This window comes from Mustela putorius, unplaced genomic scaffold (genome assembly GCF_011764305.1).
Source record: "Mustela putorius furo isolate JIRA1106 unplaced genomic scaffold, ASM1176430v1.1 tig00003853_pilon_pilon_pilon, whole genome shotgun sequence".
In the NCBI taxonomy this organism is placed as follows: Eukaryota; Metazoa; Chordata; class Mammalia; order Carnivora; family Mustelidae; genus Mustela; species Mustela putorius.
The window spans coordinates 23,165,589-23,189,750 of NW_025422005.1; the positions used below are offsets into that span (position 1 = coordinate 23,165,589).

The window sequence follows — 24,162 nt, forward strand, 5'->3', positions numbered from 1 at the left end:
ATGGAAGCAAAGATTTACTTATTACCCTTACTTACTCAACTGTGTTTTGGAACTAGCTTTAGAATGTAGAAATTTAGAATTTAGAAACCAGAAATACAGATTTTTGAATAAGGGATGGACCCTGCCTCCGAGTAACTGAACAGAGATACAGGAATAACTAAAATCATAAGCATTACTGGTATTTCAAATGTAAACTTTTGAGATAGGAAAGAACAAGGAAGAAGGACAGTTATTCCTATGGTCCCCACACAGAAATCTTAAAGAGCACCTGCTATTCGTCCAGGAAGTCTTATAGGTAACCTAACTACGGCAGGCTGGGAGCCTCGGTTGCAAATCCTGTAGAGCTTCTCAGTACTGCATTCAAATCACAGAGCCCAGAGAAGGGACAGAAAATTTCTGCAGTATAACACAACCCAAATATATACTTGACCAACCCTGCACTGAACTCATGGGAATCCCATGACCAGACCAGCTAGTCTGAATTCAATTTACAGATAAGAAGGCTAAGAACAATGACTCTTCCAAGGCGACACAGTTCATCAGTGGCTTAGCGACAGAACTAAAATGAGAACGCCGGTATTCTCCTTTCTCTTACCACCCTCACGTCTTCTACTTCCCCTCACTCCTCAGAAGTTCTTATGACCTTCAACCTTGCTTGGGTCATTTTGGGCTGAAGGGTAAAATAAAGAGACATAATCTTCATATGACCATGCAAAAATGATCTGTTGGTAAATTTAAAGGGCTGGTGGTTTTCAAGCAGGTTATAAATATCATTTACATATTTGTTTTGTTCAGTCAACCCAAAAAGGGTATAGTCACCAGTATTTGATTATAAAATGCCTGGTGCTGATGTGACATTCCATTTTTGGTCTAAAATACAACTAAATACGAGCTTCTTACTTGCACTGTTTAGCTCTCAAGGACCACACTCCACAGGAACTAAATAAAATTTCCAAGCAAGATGGGGAGGAAGCAGGAAGCTCATCTGTCTCCAGACTCCTTGGCTCTGATGTTCATGTTCTTCCTGCGGTCTTCTTCCTTGCTAAGAGCAAATAATGCCCCCAAGATGATATGGCAGAGTAACAGAGTCTGAGCTCAGGAGTCTGAAGACCTGGGCTCAAGTCTCATGTATCCATTTACTCATTAAGTAACCTTAGACAAGTATTTAACTTATCTGAACTCCTCTCTCCTTCACTGTGATGATGGAGACTACACTGAGCCCACAGCTTGGTTGAGAGAAGTGACGAGATGACCTATGTGAAGCACTTGGCACACAGAAGGACAGATGCTGTTATGACGAGTACATTCATGATCACAACAGATGAACATGAAGACAATAGGCTGACTAATTCACGGCAGACAGACTGGCCAGTCTTCCCACAGTCCTGGATAGGAACTGTTGAGGGATTTTGATTTTGAACATGAGGAGGGAGGTGATTTTCAAGTAGAGAGGGGAAACTTGCCAAATCCAGGCCAAGCTGAAAAGCAATCTTCTGAGGACACATTTCCCAGGCACATAAAAGCCAGCAAGATCTCCAAGGGTTTACTTGAAGGCCTCACTCTCTATGGCCACCAGTTAGATGCTAAATTTAGAGGATTCCTTGTCCTCCCCTTACTTTGGCATGGCAACAATTGGCAGGAACCAGGTTCCTTATATAACAGAGCTGCTTGCTGACTTGGGGCTAACTGGAGAGGTGGCCTGTGAAACGTGGCCAACCCCAGCATGGAGACACATGGCCTGTGCCCAGGCCAGAGCCATGAGGCCCCCATGTAAGGTTTAAAGGAACAGTGGGGAGGGAAAGAAGGAAGAGGACACTGAAAGTTAGAAAGGGTCAATGGCAGAAACAAACTGCTCAAAACAAAAGCTTAGGCAAATATCATGTAAAAGCTTAACTACATAAAAAAGTATCACCACTGAAAATGATGTAAAAACGCTTAAATTGGTTCTTATTCTGTCAGAACACACCTTAGGCTGTGGGTCCGTTTCTTAAGGTCTTCCTTAGCAACCTGCCTACTAAAAATCCCTCAGATTCCCTCTGCAAGGCAGCTTTCTATACCACCAGGATGCAAACCTGTTTGCATGTGGACCCTTGACCCCTAGAAAACACCCCTGGTTTTTCTGGTTCTCAGGATCTTGGGATCATGACCGGAGCCGAAGGCAGACACTTAACCGACTGAGCCACCCAGGCATCTAGGCTCCCTTCTCTAATTCATCACTGAATGGCTGAGCCAGTTTAAATTGACAGCTAGGAAAGTCTCAACATCTCTGAATTCAGCCCGGGGCTGAAAAACACCTAGCTCCCGCATCTAGCAATCATGGCCCTATTGTACTCACACCCAGCTCTGAATCATCCTCAGCATGGCAGCCAGTTACCAATAGCTGAGTTGATATGCAGGCTAAGAGCTGACTGCTGTCCTCGAGTTAGGAATTCATTCATGTAATATTCACTAAGTGCTTAGAATAGGTCAAATACCGCTCTGGGTTCCGGATGTCTAACACTCATTGCCTGACCTCCCGGAGCAAATAACTTAGTGAGGGTGCCCCACTGTGTTTGTCTCACTGTAAGATGTGATGAATGCTGATAAAGGCTGGCTGTGTAAGGTGTGACGACAGAGCAGAGAGCAGAGTGATTAGTGCTACCCCACAGGAAAGGGAGAGAGAGGGCCAGGGAAAGTTTACAGACAGAACACAGAGGCGATTTCTAGAGAGATACTCAAGTCTAGAGAAAGAGGGAACATGAGAGAGAAGCCTGGAGGCACAGGGGGTGTAAGGACAGGGAACGTTCCATGTGACTGAAGCACTGCGGCAATGGTGGGGGAGGCGAGTACACAACACGTATCTGATGAACTGAAGCACCACGGAAGACTCTGAAGAGGGAAACGGGAGCCAGATTAGGAGCCTAGACTTCACCCTGATGGCAGAGGGAATCCAACAGAAGTGAAGCAAGTGTTTGCCCTTCCCGTCGAAAATGCATCCAGACGGGCAACGCTGCGCCTGTCTGATGTGATGCTCAGGCCCTTCACACCGCACACGGATCCCTCTCCGAGCACAGCCGTAGCTCTGTGTCTGCTCCAGCTCGGATCACGCATAACAGGGGACCTGCCGCTCCGTTACTCTTCACCTCACACCCGGCAACCCTTACCTGTCAGCTGAACCAGCTGCTATCTTACTTCCATCAGGTGACCAAGAGCATCTCAGAAGATTCTACAAAGGTGAATAAGCAGGAATTCAATGAATACAGTAATGTACCAAGCCCCTCTTTACTAGACTATAAAATCACTGAAAGACTTTAAGTTTTTATTTTTAAAAATTTTTATATTTTATTAACATATAATGTATTATTACCCCCCGGGGTACAGGTCCGTGAATTGCCAGGTTTACACACTTTACAGCACTCATCATAGCACATACCGTCCCCAATGTCCATAACCAAGCAGCCTCTCCCAAACTCCCAAAACTTTTTAAATTTCTTTCTTTCATTTTTTCTGTTTTAAGGGGAGGGTCAGGGAAGAGGGAGAGAGCATCTTTTTTTTTTTTTTTTTTTTTTTTTTTTTTTTTTTTTTTTTTTTTTTTTTTTTTAAAGATTTTATTTATTTATTTGACAGAGGGAGATCACAAGTAGTCAGAGAGGCAGGCAGAGAGAAAGAGAGGGAAGCAGGCTCCCTGCTGAGCAGAGAGCCCGACGCGGGACTCGATCCCAGGACGCCGGGATCATGACCTGAGCCGAAGGCAGCGGCTTAACCCACTGAGCCACCCAGGCGCCCGGGAGAGAGCATCTTAAGCAGGCTCCACACCTAGTGTGGGGGCCCAGTGTGGGACCTGATCCCACAACCCTGAGATCATGACCTGAGTCAAAATCAAGAGCTGGACGCTTAACCCACTGAGCCACCCAGGTGCCCTGAGACTTCAAATTGTCATTATTTTATATTCTGTGGCCTAAGACCACATATTTTATTTCATATAACATACAAACCAATGTTAGAAAATGTTTAATTTATAGTAAATTAAGAGAGGAACTGGCAACAAAGTTTTATTCCGCCTACAAATGGAGACTTCCTTTGCTCCATATTTATTTTGATCCTCATTAATAATTTTATCTTGAAGGAAAATAAAAATAAAACCAAATTCAACAAAAAATAAGAATTATTTAATGGGGCGCCTGGGTGGCTCAGTAGGTTAAAGCCTCTGCTTTCGGCTCAGGTCATGATCCCAGGGTCCTGGGATCGAGTCCCACATCGGGCTCTCTGCTCAGCGGGGAGCCTGCTTCTCCGTCTCTCTCTGCCTGCCTCTCTGCCTACTTATGATCTCTATCTGTCAAATAAATAAATAAAATCTTAAAAAACAAAACAATTTTTTTAAAGATTTATTTGAGAGTGAGAGCGAGTGAGAGAGAACCAGTGGGGGGAGGGGCAGAGAGAGAAGCAGACTCCCTGCAGAGCAGGGAGCCTGGTGTGGAACTCAATCTCAGGACCCTGGGATCATGACCTGAGCCAAAGGCAGACAATTAACGGACTGAGCCACCAGGTACCCTAAGATCTGATTTATAAAGTGAAACTGAATCAAACAGACTCTCAAAAGAAAACCATATGTCTCTATTAACAAATTATCTGGAGGAAAAGCTGCTATTAAGAGCTGACCTGGTACAGAAAAAATTCTCTCAAACTTTGGGCCATGATCCATACTGAGAAGAGGGATATATTCTCAGGGCCCTATGAGTGGGCACTGGGAAGGTGAGGGAAGCCACCATGAGTAATAGCCAGGAAGGCTGGGTTCCATATGGAACACTGACCAGAGGGTCAAAGTTGCCAAAGAACTAAAAGGATAACACTATCTTGTTGAAGTCAGAAATCTTAAATTAATCTTAAAATTAAAAAAAAAAGGGGGTCCCACCTGCCTTCCTCCCTATGCTTCCATCAGCTTTATTTCTGGCAAGAACAGTTTTTTAATTTATTTATTTGACAGAATGAGAGGGCAGGAGAGCACAAGCAGTGGGAGCGGCAGAGGGAGAAGCAGGCCCTTCACTGACCAGGGAGCCCCATGTGGGGGCTTGATCCCAGGACCCTGGAATCCTGACCTGAGCCAAAGGCAGTTGCCTAGCCAACTGAGCCACCCAGGCAAGCACAGTTTTTTTTTTTTTTTTAAGATTTTATTTATTTATTTGACAGAGAGAGAGAGAGAGATTACAAGTAGGCAGAGAGGCAGGCGGGGGTGGGTGGGGGGGTGGGGGAAGCAGGCTCCCCGCTGAGCAGAGAGCCCAATCTGGGGCTCGAACCCAGGACCCTGAGATCATGACCTGAGCTGAAGGCAGAGGCTTAACCCACTGAGCCACCCAGGCTCCCCACAAGAACAGTTTTGATGAAGAACAGTGTTAACTGAAATGCAGCCCCTTCTTAGTAGAGCTACCACCCTCTACCCTTAGTGCCACCCCCTTTTATCCCCCCTGAATTGAGATATAATTGACATTGAACATAGTTTTAGTTTTAGGTATACAACGTAATGATTTGATATATGTAAATACTGCTCTTGGCACTATGTTAAATGTTATCTTTGAGTCAAATGGACAGTAAAACACTTTGCCATGCAGAACTTACCTTCTCAAAGTTGTGCACATTTCCTTGAAATATCTTCACACACCTCTCTTTAGGAGCAAATGGCCGGACATCCCAGACCCGCACTGCAAACAGAGCAAAAAGTTATGGGCCAGAGGTTTCCTGAGAACCCAGCTGCAATCAACGTCATGTCAATGACACATGCTGTTTCCTGGTTTCTGTTTTCCTGTTTCCTGCTGTTTCCTCTTTCCTGAAGGAAGGCCAACACAGTATATTATAAGGTACATGATAAGGCTCTTTCCCCCCCTAAACAGGCATAAAATGCATTCAAATTCCATTAACAGGGTCTAAGGGCACAGTGGAAAGCTGAGCTGGCAGGAAGGGGAAATGCCAAGTGCACTGCTGGGGGTCTGCAACAGAAAGTAGCTGGGTGTGACATTAACAAAACATTGGCAGATGATTCCTCTGCCAACCCAAAAAAGCCACATTTAACAAAGCTTTAATATGACAATCTAAATGCCACTGACTACTGTGACAATCAATCTATAAAAACCAAACACAGGACTAATTTTGCTCATAGGGACACCGGACAGTCTAGACTTGAGCAAGGTCAAGTTATACTAAGAGAGTATTATACTAATAGTTAGAAAAAATGAACTCTGATTCTCATTCTAGCTGTTATATGTATGGGTGGTATTAGGTAAAAAGTGAGGTTATAGTTTAGTCTCTGTAAGATGAGAATACCACTTGTTCTTTTTCTTTTTTACAAGAGTACATTAAGGACCAGATAAGATGATACATATACCAGGACTCTAAAAGAATAGAGGCAATAGATAAAAATAAGGATTTTGTCATTTTATTAAACAGCTATAACAAAAAATTCTTATTACTTTAATAACCATTTAGGGAACCTCATCATTCCTTACTGTGAACAACGCTAGAATTTGTTAATGGCAAATACATAAAAATCAGGATATAAACAGCACAGTAAGCAGTGGCTACAGCTGTTGGTAACAAATCCTTTATCAATAGTGGAATTCAAGGGATGTCATTTTAACTGAGTGTAATAAACATAACAATCCTAGGATTCAGATAGGCACAGAGAGTGAAGGTAGGTGTGAAAGTTTGCTATTAAGGTGAGAATACAGTCAGAAGGTAAGGGTGTTCATTCATTCAAGAACTACTTACTCAACACCCGCTGAGTGCTAGGCACTGTCTTCATTACAAAAATGTCAGTGAAAGCATTTCTGTTTCTGACAAGCCTATGAACTTGTACACGGAGGCGGGGGGGGGGCGGTTATCTCTAAATTCTCCCAATATTAAGCATATAATCCACCTTCTTTTTTGTTAATAGTAAACCCATCCTCCCACGTGGCAACTCAAAAACAAGCAGAGAAGCATCTATTTGTGTGAATGCAGAATGTTGCAACGTTTTACTGTTCAATTCCCATCCCACCAGGGCTTTGGAGCAGGGAGGGAGGGCACACTGGGGGACAGAATGCAACTCTACCAGCAGCTCTACTGGTCATTCAAGTTTGGTGCTCTCTGTAATGCTCGAGAACTGCTTTGGATGGATCTCAACAATCTACTAATCACCAGGAGCTTCTCGTACAATGCCTGGCTCCACAGCATACCAGAGCTGAAACAGGTCTTAAAAGCTATAAGCAAAGTTTCCCGAGGATTAGAGTAGGCAGATTTGGGACTAGAATCCTGGCTTCTTGACTTTTCTATTACAATGTGTTCTCCCAGTTGCCCTGGCAGAAACCTGTGAACCACCCTTGACTCTTTCTTTTTGTTTTGTTTTTTAAAGATTTATTTATTTGACAGACAGAGATCACAAGTAGGCAAAGAAATAGGCTTTCTGCTGAGCAGAGAGCCTGATATGGGGCTTGATGCCAGGACCCTGAGATCATGACTTGAGCCGAAGGCAGAGGCTCAACCCACCGAGCCACTAAGGCGCCCCGACTCTTTCTTTGGATTCACATGTATCCCAGTACACATTTCTAGTACCCAATGCCCACTTTCCATGCAGACCTTGAGGTCCACAGCGTCTGGACCCTTGGAGAGCTTTCCTTTCCATAGTTACCTGTATTGTCCATTGCGTTGGACAAGAGATAAGAGCCTTCAGAACTTAAACTCAGGCCAGTCACCGAATCTGCATGGCCTCTCATGGTGTAGGTTAGCTTGTTTTGGCGCAAGTCCCAGACCTACAAAAACAAAAAGGTACTCCCAGAAATCAAATTGAGAATAGCAAAGAAACATAGTTACTAAAGAGTCAACTGCCTGGAGAAACTGGTATCCCCTCTCCATCTGGCTGTGGGCCCAGTATTTAGCACAAAATAGAGGATTTCTGTCAAGAGGAAAAAAACCTCGTCTTTAAAAAAAACTTTTTTAGAGAGAGAGCATGAGCGCGGGTATGGGTGGGGCAGAGGGAGAGGGAAAGAGAGAATCTTTTTTTTTTTTTTTAGATTTTTAAAGATTTTATTTATTTATTTGACAGACAGATCACAAGTAGGCAGAGAGGCAGACAGAGGGAGAGGTGGAAGCAGGCTCCCTGCCGAGCAGAGAGCGGGATGCGGGACTCGATCCCAGGACCCTGAGATCATGACCTGAGCCGAAGGCAGAGGCTTAACCCACTGAGCCACCCAGGCACCCCAAGAGAGAATCTTTTTAAAAAAGATTTTATTTATTTATTTGACTGAGAAAGAGAGAGCACAAGCAGGCAGAGTGGTAAGCAGAGGGAGAAAGAGAGGCAGGCTCCCTGCTGAGCAAGGAGCCCAAAGCCGGACTCCATCCCAGGACACTGGCATCATGATCTGAGCCAAAAGCCAGTTGCCCCGACACTTGGGCACCATTTCCAGACCTTCCTTCTTGTGGCCTGCACACATTGTTTGTGCACAATCAATGTGTATCTGGGATTTGTGGCAGAAAGAACTAATTTAAGCAAGATATTTTCCAAGTGCCCAAATCAGTTGTTCAGTGAATGTTTGGGTCTCTGGTTAGTGGGCATCAACAATATGAGTTTTCATGCTAGATCATAACCTGAGCCGAAGGCAGAGGCTTTAACCCGCTGAGCCATCCAGGCACTCCTACTGGGTACATTCTTTAAAAAATAAATAAATAAATAAATAAATTCTGGGGTGCCTGGGTGGCTCAGTTGGTTGAGCGTCTGCGTTTGGCTCAGGTCATGATCTCAGGGTCCTAGGATCAAGCCCTGCATCGGGCTCTTTGCTCAGTGGTAAGTCTGCTTCTTCCTCTCTCTGTGCTCTTGCTCTTTCTCTCTCTCAAATAAATAGTATTTTTTAAAAATGATGTTATTTATTTATCTGACAGACAGAGATCACAAGTAGACAGAAAAGCAGGCAGAGAGAGGAAAGGAAGCAGGCTCCACGCTGAGCAGAGAGCCTGATGCAGGGTCAATCCCAGGACCCTGGGATTATGACCTGAGCTGAAGGCAGAGACTTTAACTCACTGAGCTACCAAGGTGTCCCATCTCTCTCAAATAAGTAAATAGAATTTTTTAAAAAAGATTTTATTTATTTGAGAGAGAGAGAGAGAGAGAACGCATGCACAAGCAGGCAGAGGCGGAGAGAGAAGCAGGCTCCCAGCTGAGCAAGAAGCCCGATGTGGGACTCGATCCCAGGATCCTGGGATCATGACCTGAACCAAAGGCAGCAGCTCAACCAACTAAGCTACCCAGGTGTCCCAATATAGAATCTTAAAAAAAAAAAAAAAAAAAAGAAAAAAAATCCTGAAAACAAAGCATTGGATTGGCAGAAAAATCTGAATATTTGTAGACAGAATAGACTTCCTATTTACTCATTACTCATGTATTTATTTATTTATTTGGAAAGAGAAAGAAAGCGTGCACACATACACATACTTGGGGGAGGGGCAGATTCCCCATTGAGCAGGGAGACTGACATGGGGCTCCATCCCAGGACCCTGGGATCATGACCAGAGCTGAAGGCAGACACTTAACTGAGTGAGCCACTGAGGCATCCCGCATGTGACTCTTGACCTAGGAGTCATGAGTTTGAGCCCTACATTGTGTGTAGAGATTATTAAAAAAAAAAACACAACAAAAAACCTTAAAGAAAAAGAAAAGAAAAAACAACACAGTTATAATAAGTAGGAAATAATTCACCAAATTACATGACACTAGAAATAGGGAACTTCTCAAAGAAATATGAAGGTCATTCATTTATTCATTCATTTTCTAAGTAGGCTCCACAGCCAACATGGAGTCCAGTATGGGGCTTGGACTCCTGACCCTGAGATCAAGACCTGAGCTGAGATCAGGAGTCAGATGCTCAACTGACTGAGCCACCCAGGTACCCCTGAAGGACATCCTCTTAGAAAAAAACCTAGTGACATATGTTATTACTGTACTTATAGAACTTTATTTGCACATTCTCTGTGAGATAAATTCGGCCTTCAGAACAGAGTTGAGATTAGCTGTCTACAGAAACTGCCTACCCTGACAGAAGGTATAACATACATTGCGTGTCTGGGAAGTCATGGAAAACCTTCAAATCCTAAAATGGGATCGGGTACCCCTTAAGGACTATAGCATAATTAAATATATCTGTTTAGAGAAGACCCAGGAAGAGTCTAGGATAAAGAATGTGGAATAAGCCACACTGTATGTCATAAGAAGGCTTTCCTAGCACAAGAGTATTACTCTTAAGCTGATCTATCCTCATAGTGGAGATGAGGGCATCAAATTCTCAGACTTAAAGAAAAGAAGCCAGTCTCAAAAGGTTATACATACTGTATGATTCCATTTGTATGATATTCTACAAAAAGGAACTACAGGACAAAGAAGAGATCAGTGGTTGGAATGAGTTAGGAATGGAAAGAGGGTTTGACACAAGTGAACACTACAAAATTTTGGGGATGATGTAAATTGTTCTGTACCTTGTTTGTGGTAGCTACACAAATCTATGCAACCATAAACATTCATAAAACTGTATACAAAACAAACTTGATTTCGCCATATGTAAACTTTAATAATTATTTTATTATTATTTTTTAATGGGAATTCTTTTTCTTTTTCTTTGTAACCTCTATGCCCAATGTGGGGGGCTTGAACTCATGACTCTGAGATCAAGAGTCACATGCTCTACAAACTGAGCCAGCCAGACACTCTTAATAATTTTAAAAGTATGAAAATTATAATAACTTAATGACACTAACCTACTGTCATGTGTATGAGATGCCCTCTAGTGATTCTAAAGCTAATGGGCTCCCAAACTTCTCTCTGGGAAATACTGCATTAGCTATTAAGATGATCTAATTAAGTTCCTATGCCCTGATTTGACATCCTCCATACAGTTATAAGATAGAAAAAGGATGGGAAGTTAAATTTTGGAAATGGTCAATTTTCAAATATTATGGGACATCTAAGCAGGGGAATGTTGAGAGCTTGGCTGTATGCAGGGGTCTGGAGCTGAAGATCTGGGCCGGAAATATAAAGTCAGCATACAGATGATAAAGCCATGGACTTAGGTGAGAACTGTCCAGGGAAAAGGGATATAGTGAGAAGCACCTAGTAAAGGACCTTGGGGAATAACGACATTTCAAATATGTATAGAGAGTTTCCATAGTGTAGTGGTTATCACGTTCACCTGACAAGTATATATAGAGAGAATGGCTCTCAGAGGTATTTGAAAATGATATGCCAGAGGGGGTAGGAGAGTATACTGTTACAACTATTAAAGATTAAAAGAATCTACTGAAGGGGCGCCTGGGTGGCTCAGTGGGTTAAGCCACTGCCTTCGGCTCAGGTCATGATCTCGGGGTCCTGGGATCGAGTCCCGCATCGGGCTCTCTGCTCAGTGGGGAGCCTGCTTCCCTCTATCTCTCTCTCTCTGCCTGCTTCTCCATCTGCTTGTGATTTCTCTCTGTCAAATAAATAAATAAAATCTTAAAAAAAAAAAAAAAAAAAAAAGAATCTACTGAATTTAGGAACAGGGAGGAGGATTATTGGTGACCTTGAAGAAAAGGTCACCAATGAAACAATGGAGGCAGAAGCCAGACTGCTGAGGAGTGATCAGGAGACATGGAGTGGAGGAATGAAATGGGGTGGAACTGAAGACAGTGAGTGTAGAACAATCATCAGAGGGCACTTCTCATAGGCATTAAGAGCAGGACTCTGAAACCCGAGTCTGGGTTTTGCCGGACTTCTTTTAATTCAGTTTCTTCATCTGTAAAATGGCGTGAATAGCATTTATTTCATAGGGTGCTGTGAAGCTTAAATGAGTAAGAGAAAGCTCGAAGAACAAGGCCTGACACTGACAGTGAGGGTCCCACGGTAACGATAACATTATTACTGTCACCACCACGAAAGAAGTCTGGCTGTGACGGGGAAGACGGACAGGGCAACAACAGGAGGAAGTGGAATGAAAGGAAGACTCCCCACCCTAAGGCCAAGAGCTGAGCGCAGCGGAGTGATGATGCGAAGACAGAAGAGCAGACTGGAAACAGGATCTGGGAAAACAGACGGTATGAGGGCCCAGTCAGGGAAAAGGAGCCGATATCCTTCCAATGAAGGGACTACCTTTAAACAAAAGCAAGGATTGGGCGCCTGGGTGGCTCAGTGGGTAAAAGCCACTGCCTTCGGCTCGGGTCATGGTCTCAGGGTCCTGGGATCGAGTCCCGCATCGGGCTCTCTGCTCAGCAGGGAGCCTGCTTCCTCCCCTCTCTCTCTCTGCCTCTCTGCCTACTTGTGATCTCTCTCTGTCAAATAAATAAATAAAAAATCTTTAAAAAAAAAAAAAAAAAAAAAAAAAAACAAAAGCAAGGACATTTCATCTGTAGTAGCAGCAGAGGAGGCAGGGAGGGAAGGGCACACAGTCTTACATTTTTAGGTAGGAACAGTAGGAAGCTGGATATTTACCTACAGTTATCACTCTAAAGGTAAAACAGAAGGCCAAGAATCTTTGAAACACTTAAGGAAGCCAGTATGTAAAGACAGACACAAATTGTGTAACCCCCAAAACACTTTCCAACCACTGGCATTTGCTATGTCCAGAAACCGCTACGTGCTCTAATTAATGCATTAAGTTCATTTAATCCTCACTACAACCCCATGAAGTAGATGTTATTATTGTGGTTATTAAAAGGCTGTTAAAGAACTTGTTTGCAGTCCTAAAAAACTAGAAAATGACAGAACTGGGGTTAGAAACCAAGTTAATTGGTCAAAAGCACGAGTACACTGTGCTGCTGTGTGGACCACCGCCACTCTCACATCATCACCGCCTTCCCTCTTTCTTGGCTGTGGATTCTCTGAAACTTCCTTTGTGCAGTCTCAAAGAGAAAGACACACTCAGAGATCAGAGTTGAGAATCACAGGGTGATTCAACGCTATCTCAGCAGGCCAACAGAGTGAGGGGGAAAAAAAGGTTGCAAATGTCTTTAGCCAGGGAACGCACTCTTCACGTTCACAGACTCCACACATGGGGCCTCAATTCACATGAACTGTCTGGTCCCTGATGGCATTTATATGCTATAATGCAACCCTTGACTTAGAAGTCAATAAGGATAGGGCAGAAAGAAAACAAGATTTAAGTTACTATCTTCTTTGTAGTTGGTATAAAGTACAAAGCTATCACAAACTCAGAAGTTTGAAAAGACTACCATCTGTGAATGGAGACAGGTGAAAGGGAGGTGTAACACAAACATTAAACATACCTTGATATCGTTGTCTATTCCACCAGAAATAATCTGGTCACTTGTGTCATTGAAGGTCACAGCTAACACCTGGTAGGTGTTCTGAAATGTCTGGATGGCTGCTTTCTTCCGGATGTCCCACAGCTGAAGCAGAGGAATAGGAGGGTCTATGGTCAAATATCATTGTAAGTAATTGCATAGTACATCCTGAAGTCTTAAGGATTTTGTAGAGGTAAATACATTTTTTTTCTTTTTTGAAAGATTTTATTTATTTATTTGGCAGAGAGAGCGAGAGTGTATGCACAAGCAGAAGGAGTGGCAGGCAGAGGGAGAAGGAGAAGCAGGCTCCCTGCAAAGCAGAGACAGCCGGATATGGGATTTAATCCCAGGACTTCAGGATCATGACCTGAGCTGAAGGCAGTGGCTTAAACAACTGAGCCACCCAGGTGCCCAGGTAAATACATTTTTAACAGGGACACCATTCAGAAACTTGTCTGGATATTCTACTAACATGGTGAGAAGTGATGTAATTTGGCCAATGTATCTGAAAGTTGGGGTAACAAATTACTTTGGTTGTATTTTCAGACACCTTTGTTAAAGTATGAATAATCATAGTTCATCAACATGCCTTAGAATGGAAATCCTCTGCCTGCTTAGTTCATATGCTCTTTTGCACAGCAAGGATGTCAGACCAGTGCTTTCAAACTGCAGCATTAATGAGCTGTGGCTCACGTTAAAAAACATACAGAGAGAGGTTACATCAATGAAAACGGCAGAGTAGGGAATGCTAAAAGGTTGCCCCTCTATAAAAGCAGAGAATTATGTGGCAAAAATCCTGGCAGAATTAACTTTCTCAGAACTCTATAAACTATTCAAAACTTTGTAGCAACCAGTAAAATGCTTAATGAGGAAAAAAACCCTCCTGAGTCTTGGTAAAAAAGTTTTAGTGTTTTAACTTACCCTGTCTCCCTCTCCTACTCAGCAAGAGCTCTGAAGACAATGGCCCATATTCCCAGTATAGGTTCCTATACCAGAGGGACTAGAATGGACCTTATTCTCAAAGAACTGTGGTTGTTTTTAACTTTCTGGTGGCTCCCTGAAGGATGAACTTAAAAGGTTTGACTTCGTTTTGCATAACTTGGAACTCTGCCAGGGCAGAGGCATTTGTTTAAAACATTTAAAGGCAAATGCATTAGCCTCTGCTGTCTGGGGCCAGGGATGAGAGTTGGGGCAAACTGTACACAAACCAAAAAGCTTGGGAGAAAAGCTGGGGAATGACACAGTTTGGAGAAAAAGAGCTTTGAAAAGCTGACGTATTCCTAGGACTCTAGAAGGCCATTTGCATGCCCATGTCTGGCACATGTTCAGAAAAGACCTGAGAAGGTCCTAAGCTCTCTTGCAGACCTGCACAAGCTCCGCACAAGCAGGAAGTGAAGGCTAACAGAAAGTTGTAAACTGACACAAAGCTGTAAACTGCCTGGTAAAGACAGACACCCCCCAAACATACACAATGAGTCTGCAAAGACTGGGGAGAGGTTTTTTTTCCCACAAGTGATTAAGAAAATCTCTGTCAAATCATTAGTGAGCCACCAAGCTAATGCAACAGAGATTTCAGTGGCTACACATGGCAAATAATACAGACTTTATAAAATTACCTCAGAAAATTCACTTAATAGGAGTGCCTGGGTGGCTCACTTGTGTGGCTGATGTCTGGTTTCGGCTCAGGTCATGGTCTCAGAGTCCTGGGATTGAGCCCTGTGTTGGATGGGCTCTGTGCTTAGCAGGGAGTCGCCTTGAGATTCTCTTTCCCTCTGCCTCTCCCCCTGCTCATGCACTCTCTCTCTCTCTAATAATAAGTAAATTCTTTTTTTTAAAAGATTTTATTTATTTATTTGACAGAGAGAGACATAGCGAGAGAGGGAACACAAGCAGGGGAAGTGGGAGAGGGAGAAGCAGGCTTCCCGCCGAGCAGGGAACTTGATGCAGGGCTTGATCCCAGGACCCTGGGATCCTGACCTTAGCAAAAGGCAGATGCTTAATGACTGACCCCACATAATAAGTAAATCTTAAAAAAAAGAAAAAGAAAAAGAAAAAAAAGAAAGGTGGGGCACCTGGGTGGCTCAGTCATTAAGCAGCTGCCTTCGGCTCAGGTCATGATCTAAGGTCCTGGGATCGAGCCCCGCATCAGGCTCCCTGCTTGGCGGGAAGTCTGCTTTTCTCCCTCTCCCACTTCCCCTGCCTGTGTTCCCTCTCTCACTGTGTCTCTCTCTGTCAAATAAATAAATAAAATCTTTAAAAAAAAAAAAAAAGGAAAAAGAACAAGATAATTTACTAAACAAGTAGCAACAACAAACCCCTGGGAGAAAGTAATTTCCACAGTTACCACATTATAATATTCAAATGTTTTCAACAGGAAATTATGATGATGGGACAACTGGATAACCATACTCAAAATAACGAAGGCAGACCTTTATCTCATACCATATGGAAAAATATACTCCATGTGGATAAAGACCTAAATGTAAAAGTTAAAACTATGACATTCTTAGAAGAAAACACAGGGGTAAATTTTCATGGTCTTGGATTTGGCAATGAATTATTAGCTATGAAACCAAAAGAACAAGTGACCAAAGAAAAAACATAAACTGAACTTCATAAAAATGAGAAACTTCTGTACAAAGGACAGTATCAAGAAAATGAGATGAGAAGATAACCAACAGTGGTAGAAATATTTGCAAATCATGTATCTGATAAAGATCTAGTATCCAGAATGAAAAAAAAAAAAAAACATAGTTCAACAACATTGCAAATAGCCCCCAAAATGGGCAAAGGCCCTGAATAAACATTTCTTTTCAGGAGCTGTAAGCACAAGAAAAGAGGCTCAGCATCATGAATTAGCTGGGAAATGCAAATCAAAACAACAATTAGAGATTGCTTCACACTCACTACGATGGTTATAATTAACAAAAAAACAAAAACCAAAACAAAAAAGGAATCACAGAAACTAACAAGTGATGGTGAGGAAAAATCGGAACCCTCGAACACCACTGGTGGGAATATAAAATGATCTGGCTGCTGTGGAAAAGCCTGTATGTTCCCCAAAAAGCTAAAGCAGAATTACCATACAACCCAGCAATCTTCCTCCTAGATATATACCCAAGAGAAATGAAACAAAAACTTGTACACCAATCTTTGTAGCAGTGTTAAAAAGGAATGAAATATTAATACATGTCACAACAAGGATGAAGCCTGAAAACATTAAGCTGAGTGAAAGAAACTGAACACAAAAAGGCCACTTATATGATTCTATTCTATTTATATGAAATGCCCAGAAGAGGCAAGTACATAGAGACAAAAAGGAGATTAGTGGTTGCCAGGGGCTGGAAGGTAGGGAAAAAGTACTGACTGCTAAATGGGTATGGGGTTTCTCTTTTGCCCTCCTAATCTTTGTCAGTCCCGGTCTCCCTATAATGGACTGTTCCCACCCTTTTCTAATTTTTATTGGGGGGGGGCGGTTTTGGTATTGGATCATGGTGATGAGCACACATATTGTGAATGTACTAAAAGCCATTGAATTGTATACCTTTTAAAATGGTTAAAATGGTAAATTTATGTTATGTGAATTTTACCCCAATTAAAAAAAATATATAGAAGAAAATGTCCCCTATAGAAAGGGTTGATTCATAAACACAGATGTATTGAGGGGAGTATATTCTGGGTCATAGTATAAAATGTATTCCTTAATGCAGATTGTGATTTAAAAAATGTTTAAAAGTTACTAGTTAGGGGCGCCTGGGTGGCTCAGTGGGTTAAGCCGCTGCCTTCGGCTCAGGTCATGATCTCAGGGTCCTGGGATCGAGTCCCGCATCGGGCTCTCTGCTCAGCAGGGAGCCTGCTTCCTCCCCTCTCTCTCTCTCTGCCTGCCTCTCTGCCTACTTGTGATCTCTCTCTGTCAAATAAATAAATAAAATATTTAAAAAAAAAAAAAAAAAAAAAAAAAAAAAAGTTACTAGTTAATCCCAACTTTCATGGATGAATAAACTAAAGAGCAGGGCGCCTGGCTGGCTCAGTGGGTTAAGCCGCTGCCTTCAGCTCAGGTCATGATCTCAGGGTCCTGGGATCGAGTCCCACATCGGGCTCTCTGCTTGGCAGGGAGCCTGCTTCCTCCTCTCTCTCTGCCTGCCTCTCTTCCTGCCTCTCTGCCTACTTGTGATCTCTCTCTGTCAAATAAATAAATAAATAAATCTTTAAACTAAAGAGCAAAGATAGAACTAACTTGATGAGAAACACCCAGTAGGTCAAGGGCAAAACAAGGACAAGAATCTAGTATTGTCTGATTCCATTACATTCATGTTGAATTTACTAAAAAGTGTTAATTTCTTATAAATACTAAACATATGTTTGTTATAAAAAGTTAACATTTATTTTCAACAGCTGTTTGACTTATTAACAATAGAAGAAGATAAAGATTAGGTACAACAACTCTAGAACCCTATACTCTATAAACAACTAGGCTCTATTTAATAAAAAACAGACTTATATAACATGGGTCTACATTAAAAAAAAATTTTTTTTAAGTTTATTTATTTTTAGTAATCTCTACAACCAACATGGGCTTGAACTCACAACCCTGAGATCAAAAGTCCCATGCTTTGGGCGCCTGGGTGGCTCAGTCGGTTAGGCATTTGCCTTTGGCTTGGGTCATGGTTCCAGGGTCCTGGGATGGAGCCCTGGGTTAGGCTCCCTGCTGAGCAGACTCTGGAACCATGACCCGAGAGCTTCACCACTCCTAAATACCTTTGTGCGTTTGTCCTATGAGATACATATAATAGGGGTGTCTGGTGGCTCAGTTGGCTAAGCGTCTGCCTCCGGCTCCAGTCATGACCCTGGGGTCCTGGGATCTAGCCCTGCGCTGGGCTCCCTGCTCAGTGGGGAGTCTGCTTCTCCTTCTTCCTCTGCTGCTCTCCACCCCCACCTCCCACCCCTGTTCATGTGCTCTCTCTCTCTCTCAAGTAAGTAAAATCTTTGGGGTGCCTGGGTGGCTCAGTCCTTAAGGGTCTGCCTTTGGCTCTGGTCCTGATCTCAGGGTCCTAGAATAAAGTCCCATATTGGGCTCCCTGCTCATCAGAAAGCCTCTTTCTCCCTCGCCCTCTGCCCCTTCACCCCACTCATGCTCTCTCTTGCTATCTCTCTCTCTCTCTCAAATATATAAAATCTTTAAAAAAATCTTAAAAAATCTTTAAAAAATCTTAAAAATATGTGTATATATTTATGTATATATACACATATATACATGTGTATGTATATGTGTGTATTATATGTATCTCTTTTTAAAAGATTTTTATATTTATACACATATATATGTGTGTATATATATTCCTATAAAATCTTAACACAACCTATCAAAATTAACACCAATACATTATTATCATCCAATCCTCAGATTTCATTCAAGTTTCACAACTTGTCCCAATGTCTTTTATTGCAAAGAGATTCAGTTCAGATTCATGTGCTGAATTTATGGGTCATGTTTCTTTAGTCTCCTTCAGCCTGGAAGAGTGTCTCAGACTTTTCTTGACCTTGATGCTTCTCAAATAATAGGATAGTTATTTCATAGAATGTCCCTCAGTTTGGGTTTGTCTGATATTTCTTCATGATTAGATTCAAGTTATGACTCTTTGGCAGGAATCTCACTGGAGTGATGCTGTGTTTTCACTGTATTTTGTTGAGTGGCTCATGGTTTTGATTTGTCCCATCACGGATAATGTTCAGTTGATCATTTGATTAAAATGTTCTTTTGACAAGCATTATTGCATAAGATGTTCCAGGTTCATCTTGTACTTTTCCTGCCCAGGCCTAAAATAAGGAGTCCTGGTTTCTTTAGTGGAAAATGGTATTGAAAGACCAAGATGTACCCAGTAGCTATGCTCACTGCTTTGGGGGTATTGTTCCTAAACCCTCTCAGTGGATAGTTGCCAATATATGCACACAATATATGCACACACAGGCACATGCACACTTAATCTATTATTTTTCTATACCTATCTGTTTTATGTGTTGAATCCCACGAGTTCTCACTGATACATCCAGTTCAATGCCAACAACACAAGATGCATTTTAGTCCTCTCTCCTGTACTGGTAACTCCTTTCTCTGACAATGAGCAGTCTGTCTCCCGTTATACTTATTATACTTACATGATGAAGATTCCTGTGTGTAATTAATCTCCTATATTCTTTTCTACTCTTCCCCTGCATGAATGTCTTCCTTTCTCTGTTTGAACTGTGATTCCCATTTCCTATGTGGACCCCCTCCTCACCCCATTTGGGTTATCCCTTTGTATGAATGCTCCCTTCACTCTGCTCTGGCTCTAATATCCCTCTGCAGGCTGCCTTTCCTCAGGAATGCTATCCTGCTATCCTTAGCCTCAGACTTTGGGCCTAAACTGCTCTCATCCCATGTGGACATGCTCAGCTCAAGCTCATACACATACTTTCTCCCCCACCAATGCACAGATGAAACTTTTACTCTGCTTAGGCACTGACTCTATGTTGGGCTGCTCTCCCCTCCAATTCCCCATACTGGGCTACCTACTCTGTGTCATGTGGACATCCTTACCCTTGTCAGTCCCCATCTCCCTACAATGGACTGCTCCCATCCTGCATGGATGCTTTCCTCACCTCACTTGGGCCCTGACACCACTTTGGGCCATGATGGCCCACCCGCACCTCTAACCCAAACACCTTCCTTGCTTTGGTCTGTGTAATGACACGAGGACTAAATTGTTTATAAAAGGGAACAATCTTTATTTATATATATGTTTACATATATAAAAGATAATAATAATATGTGTGCTTTAAACCTATATACAATATAAAAAATGATTTCCTTTAAAATTTTTAAAAAGAATTTATTTATTTATGTGAGAGAGAGAGAGAGCATGTGCACATAAGAAGCAGGGGGAGGGGCAAAGGGAGAGGGAGAAGCAGGTTCTCCCCTGAGTAGGGAACAGACACGGGGCTTGATCCCAGGACCCTGGCATCATGACTGGAGCCAAAGGAAGACATTTAAGTGACTGAGCCACCCACGTGCCCCTAAAAAATGATTTCCTAGGGGTGCCTGGGTGGCTCAGTGGGTTAAGCCTCTGCCTTCGGCTCAGGTCATGATCTCAGGGTCCTGGGATCCAGCCCCGCATCGGACTCTCTTCTCAGCAGGGAGCCTGCTTCCCCATCTCTCTCTCTGCCTCTCTAACTACTTGTGACCTCTGTCTGTCAAATAAATAAATAAAATCTTAAAAAAAAATGATTTCCTAATTGCTTTATTAGAAAGAATGAATTGTTAAAAACAGTATGAAAACTACTAGTATGGGGGCACCTGAGTGGCTCAGCTGGTTCAGCATCTGCCTTTGACTCAGGTCATGATCCCGGGGGTCCCAGGATTGAGTCCCGCATCAGGCTCCTAGCTCAGCTAGGAGTCTGCTTCTCCCTATGCCTCTGCCCTTTCCCTTCCTCATGCGCGCACGCTCTCTCTCGCTCTCCCCCTCTGAAACAAATAAATAAAATCTTAAAAAAAAAAAGCCAACTACTAGTATGGAGAATGTTCAGGCTGCCAGTTCTAGACCGAAAATACTAAAATTACTGAAAGCTTTGTTTTCTTTTGAGAATTCTGATGAGTAAAATACAAAACAATGTTTCCCCCCTTATAAACAGAGGTTATTAAATTCCCACTTACAAACCTAGAACAGAAAACAATAAAGCAACAATCATAGGTTTAGTGTGGTTTCTCAGATGTACTCCTTCGAAATCCATCCTGATTTAATCATTAAAAGACTACCCAAAGGGGCACCTGGTGGTTCAGTCGGTTACGTATCTGCCTTTGGCTGAGGTCATTATCCCAGGGTCCTGCGATCACGCCCCTTGTCAGGCTCCTTGTTCAGCAGGGAGCCTGTCTCTCCTTCTCCCTCTGCCTGCTGTTCCCTGTGCTTGTGCTCTCTCTGTCAAATAAGTAAAAAGACTACCCAGAACCCAAAATTCGTGCCAAAGAAAGAGTAAAATGACTGGTCCTACAAAGTAGTATGTCCTTATGAGCCCCTGAAATAAAAGTCACTATTTTTAGGTCGCAGTTTCCTCATTTGAAAAGGAGGGTGCAATGGTGAGTGTAGCATAATGTATAAATCTGCCGAATCATTATGCTGTATACCTGTATCTCATTTAACATGCATCAACCACACTCAAATACAAATAATCATAAAAGAGTAAAATGATGATGCTGGATGAGATCAATGGCTCCTGAACTGTCAGACCTGCTACACCAAATCAGAAGAGGAACAGGTTTAAAAATTCTGGTTCTTGGGGCACCTGGTTGGCTTAGTGGGTTAAAGCCTCTGTCTTTGGCTCAGGTCATGATCTCAGGGTCATGGGATCAAGCCCCCCATCGGGCTCTCTGCTCGGTGGGGAGCCTGCTTCCTCCTCTTTCTCTCTGCCTGCCTCTCTGCCTACTTGTGATCTCTGTCAAATAAATAAATAAAATCTTTTTTTTTTTTTTTAAAGATTTTATTTATTTATCAGAGAGAGAGGTGGGGAGAGAGCGAGTACAGGCAGACAGAATGGCAGGCAGAGGCAGAGGGAGAAGCAGGCTCCCTGCCGAGCAAGGAGCCCGATGTGGGACTCGATCCCAGGACGCCGGGATCATGACCTGAGCTGAAGGCAGCTGCTTAACCAACTGAGCCACCCAGGCGTCCCAATAAATAAAATCTTAAAAAAAAAAAATTCTGGTTCTTAAAAAGAAAACAAACAAACAAACAAACAAAAAAACCCATTTACATTAGCACCCAAAAAAGAGGAATATTTAGATATAAACTTAACAAAATATGTACAGGAACTAAATAAGGAAAACCTCAAAACTCTGATGAGTGAAATCAAAGAACTAGGGGTGCCTGAGTGGCTCAGTCATTAAGCATCTGCTTTTGGTTTGAGTCATGATCCCAGGGTCCAGGGATCAAGCCCTGTATTGGTCTCCCTGCTTGGTGGGAAGCCTGTTCCTCCCTCCCCTACTATCCCTGCTTAGCGTTTCCTCTCTCGTTGTCTCTCCTCCTCTGTCAAATAAATAAATAAATCTTTAAAAAACAAAACAAACAAAACAAAAACCCAACTAGATAAATGGAGAGCTATTCCATGTTCATGCATAGGAAAACTCAATATTGTCATTCTCAACTTCATAGATTCAATGCAATTCCAACCAAAATTCTAGTAAGTAGTTTTGTGGAAATCAACAAATTGATTCTAATGTTCATATAGAGACAAAAGATCCAAGATTGCCAACACAATACTGACGCAGAAACTAAAGTTGGAAGACTGATGATAACTGACCTCCAAGACTTACTTTAGGGGCACCTAGGTGGCTCAGTTGGAAGAGCATATGACTTGTGATCTTAGAGTTGTGTGTTCGACCCCAGGTTGAGTATAGAGATTACTTTAAAAAAAAAAAAAAAAGACTTACTATAAAACTACAGTAATCCAGACAGTATGGTCCTGGAGAAAGAATATATCAATGGAAGAGAACACAGAGCCCAGAAATAGACTCCCATAAATACAGTCAACAGATCTTTGACAAAGGAGAAAAGGCAATGGAACAAGTGAGTTTCTTCAACCAATGGTACTGGAACAACTGGACATCCACATGCAAAAAACATGCATCTAGACACAGACCTTGCACCTTTCACAAAAATTAACTCAAAATGCATCACACAGAAGAAAACACAGATGACCTGAGGTATGGCAATAACTTTTTAGATACAACATCAAAGGCACAATTCGTGAAAGAAACAATTGATAAACTGGACTTCATGAAAGCTAAAAACTTCTGCCTGAGAAAGACAATGTCAAGAGAATGAGAAGATAAACCATGAGACAGGGAGAAAAGATTTGTATATCTGATAAGGGACTATTATCCAAAATGTACAAAGAACTCTCAAAACTCAGCAATAAAGAAACAAACAACACGATTAAAAATGAGCTAAAGGGGCACATGGGTGGCTCCAGTCGCTTAAGCACCTGCCTTCTGCTCGGGTCATGATCTCAGGGTCCTGGGATCAAGCCCCACGTCAGGTTCCCAACTCAGTGGGGAGCCTGCTTCTCCCTCTTCCTCTGTCTGCCGCTCCCCCTGCTTGTGCTCTCTCTCAAATAAATAAATAAAATCTTTAAAAAAAATGAGCTAAACGGGACGCCTGGGTGGCTCAGTTGGTTAAGCAGCTGCCTTCGGCTCAGGTCATGATCCCAGCGTCCTGGGATCGAGTCCCACATTGGGCTCCTTGCTCCGCGGGGAGCCTGCTTCTCCCTCTGACTCTGCCTGCCACTCTCTCTGCCTGTGCTTGCGCGCTCTCTCTCTCTGACAAATAAATAAAATCTTTAAAAAAAAAAAAATGAGCTAAAGATCTTAACAGACACCTCACCGAAGAATGTACACAGATGACAAAAAGCATATGAAGAGATGTTCCACTTTATGTCATCAGGAAAATGTAAATTAAACTAACAGCGAGGTATGACTACATACCTATTAGAGAAGCCAAAATCTGGAGCACTGACACCACCAAATGATGATGCAGAGCAACAAGGATTCTCGCTCATTGCTGGTGGGAATGTAAAATGGTACAGCTATTTTGGAAGACAGATTTGTGGTTTCTTTCTCCTTTTAAGATTTCATTTTTAAATAATCTCTACATCCAACATGGGGCTCAAATTTACAGTTCCAAGATCAAGAGCTGCATGCTCCATCAACTGCCAGCTGGGCACTCAGACTGGTGGTTTCTCAAATACTAAATATGCTCTTACCACAGGATCTAGCAATCGTGGTCCTCAGTATTTACTCAACAGAGTTGAAAAATTTAGGTCCACACAAAACTCCCACATGGATGTTTACAGCAATTTTATTCATAACTGCAA

General features: G+C 42.5%; 1 protein-coding gene across 1 annotated transcript in view; it reads right to left on the reverse strand.

The window, feature by feature from the left end:
- SNRNP40 (small nuclear ribonucleoprotein U5 subunit 40) overlaps positions 1-24,162 on the reverse strand; it is a 34,599-nt gene that overhangs the window by 1,414 nt on the left and 9,023 nt on the right. The window contains exons 5-8 of the mRNA XM_004740952.3: positions 13,246-13,368; positions 7,637-7,757; positions 5,593-5,675; positions 3,144-3,205 (exon numbers count right to left, since the gene is read on the reverse strand). Coding sequence (XP_004741009.1) covers positions 3,144-3,205; positions 5,593-5,675; positions 7,637-7,757; positions 13,246-13,368 — 389 coding nt within the window. The remainder of the gene's footprint in view (positions 1-3,143; positions 3,206-5,592; positions 5,676-7,636; positions 7,758-13,245; positions 13,369-24,162) is intronic.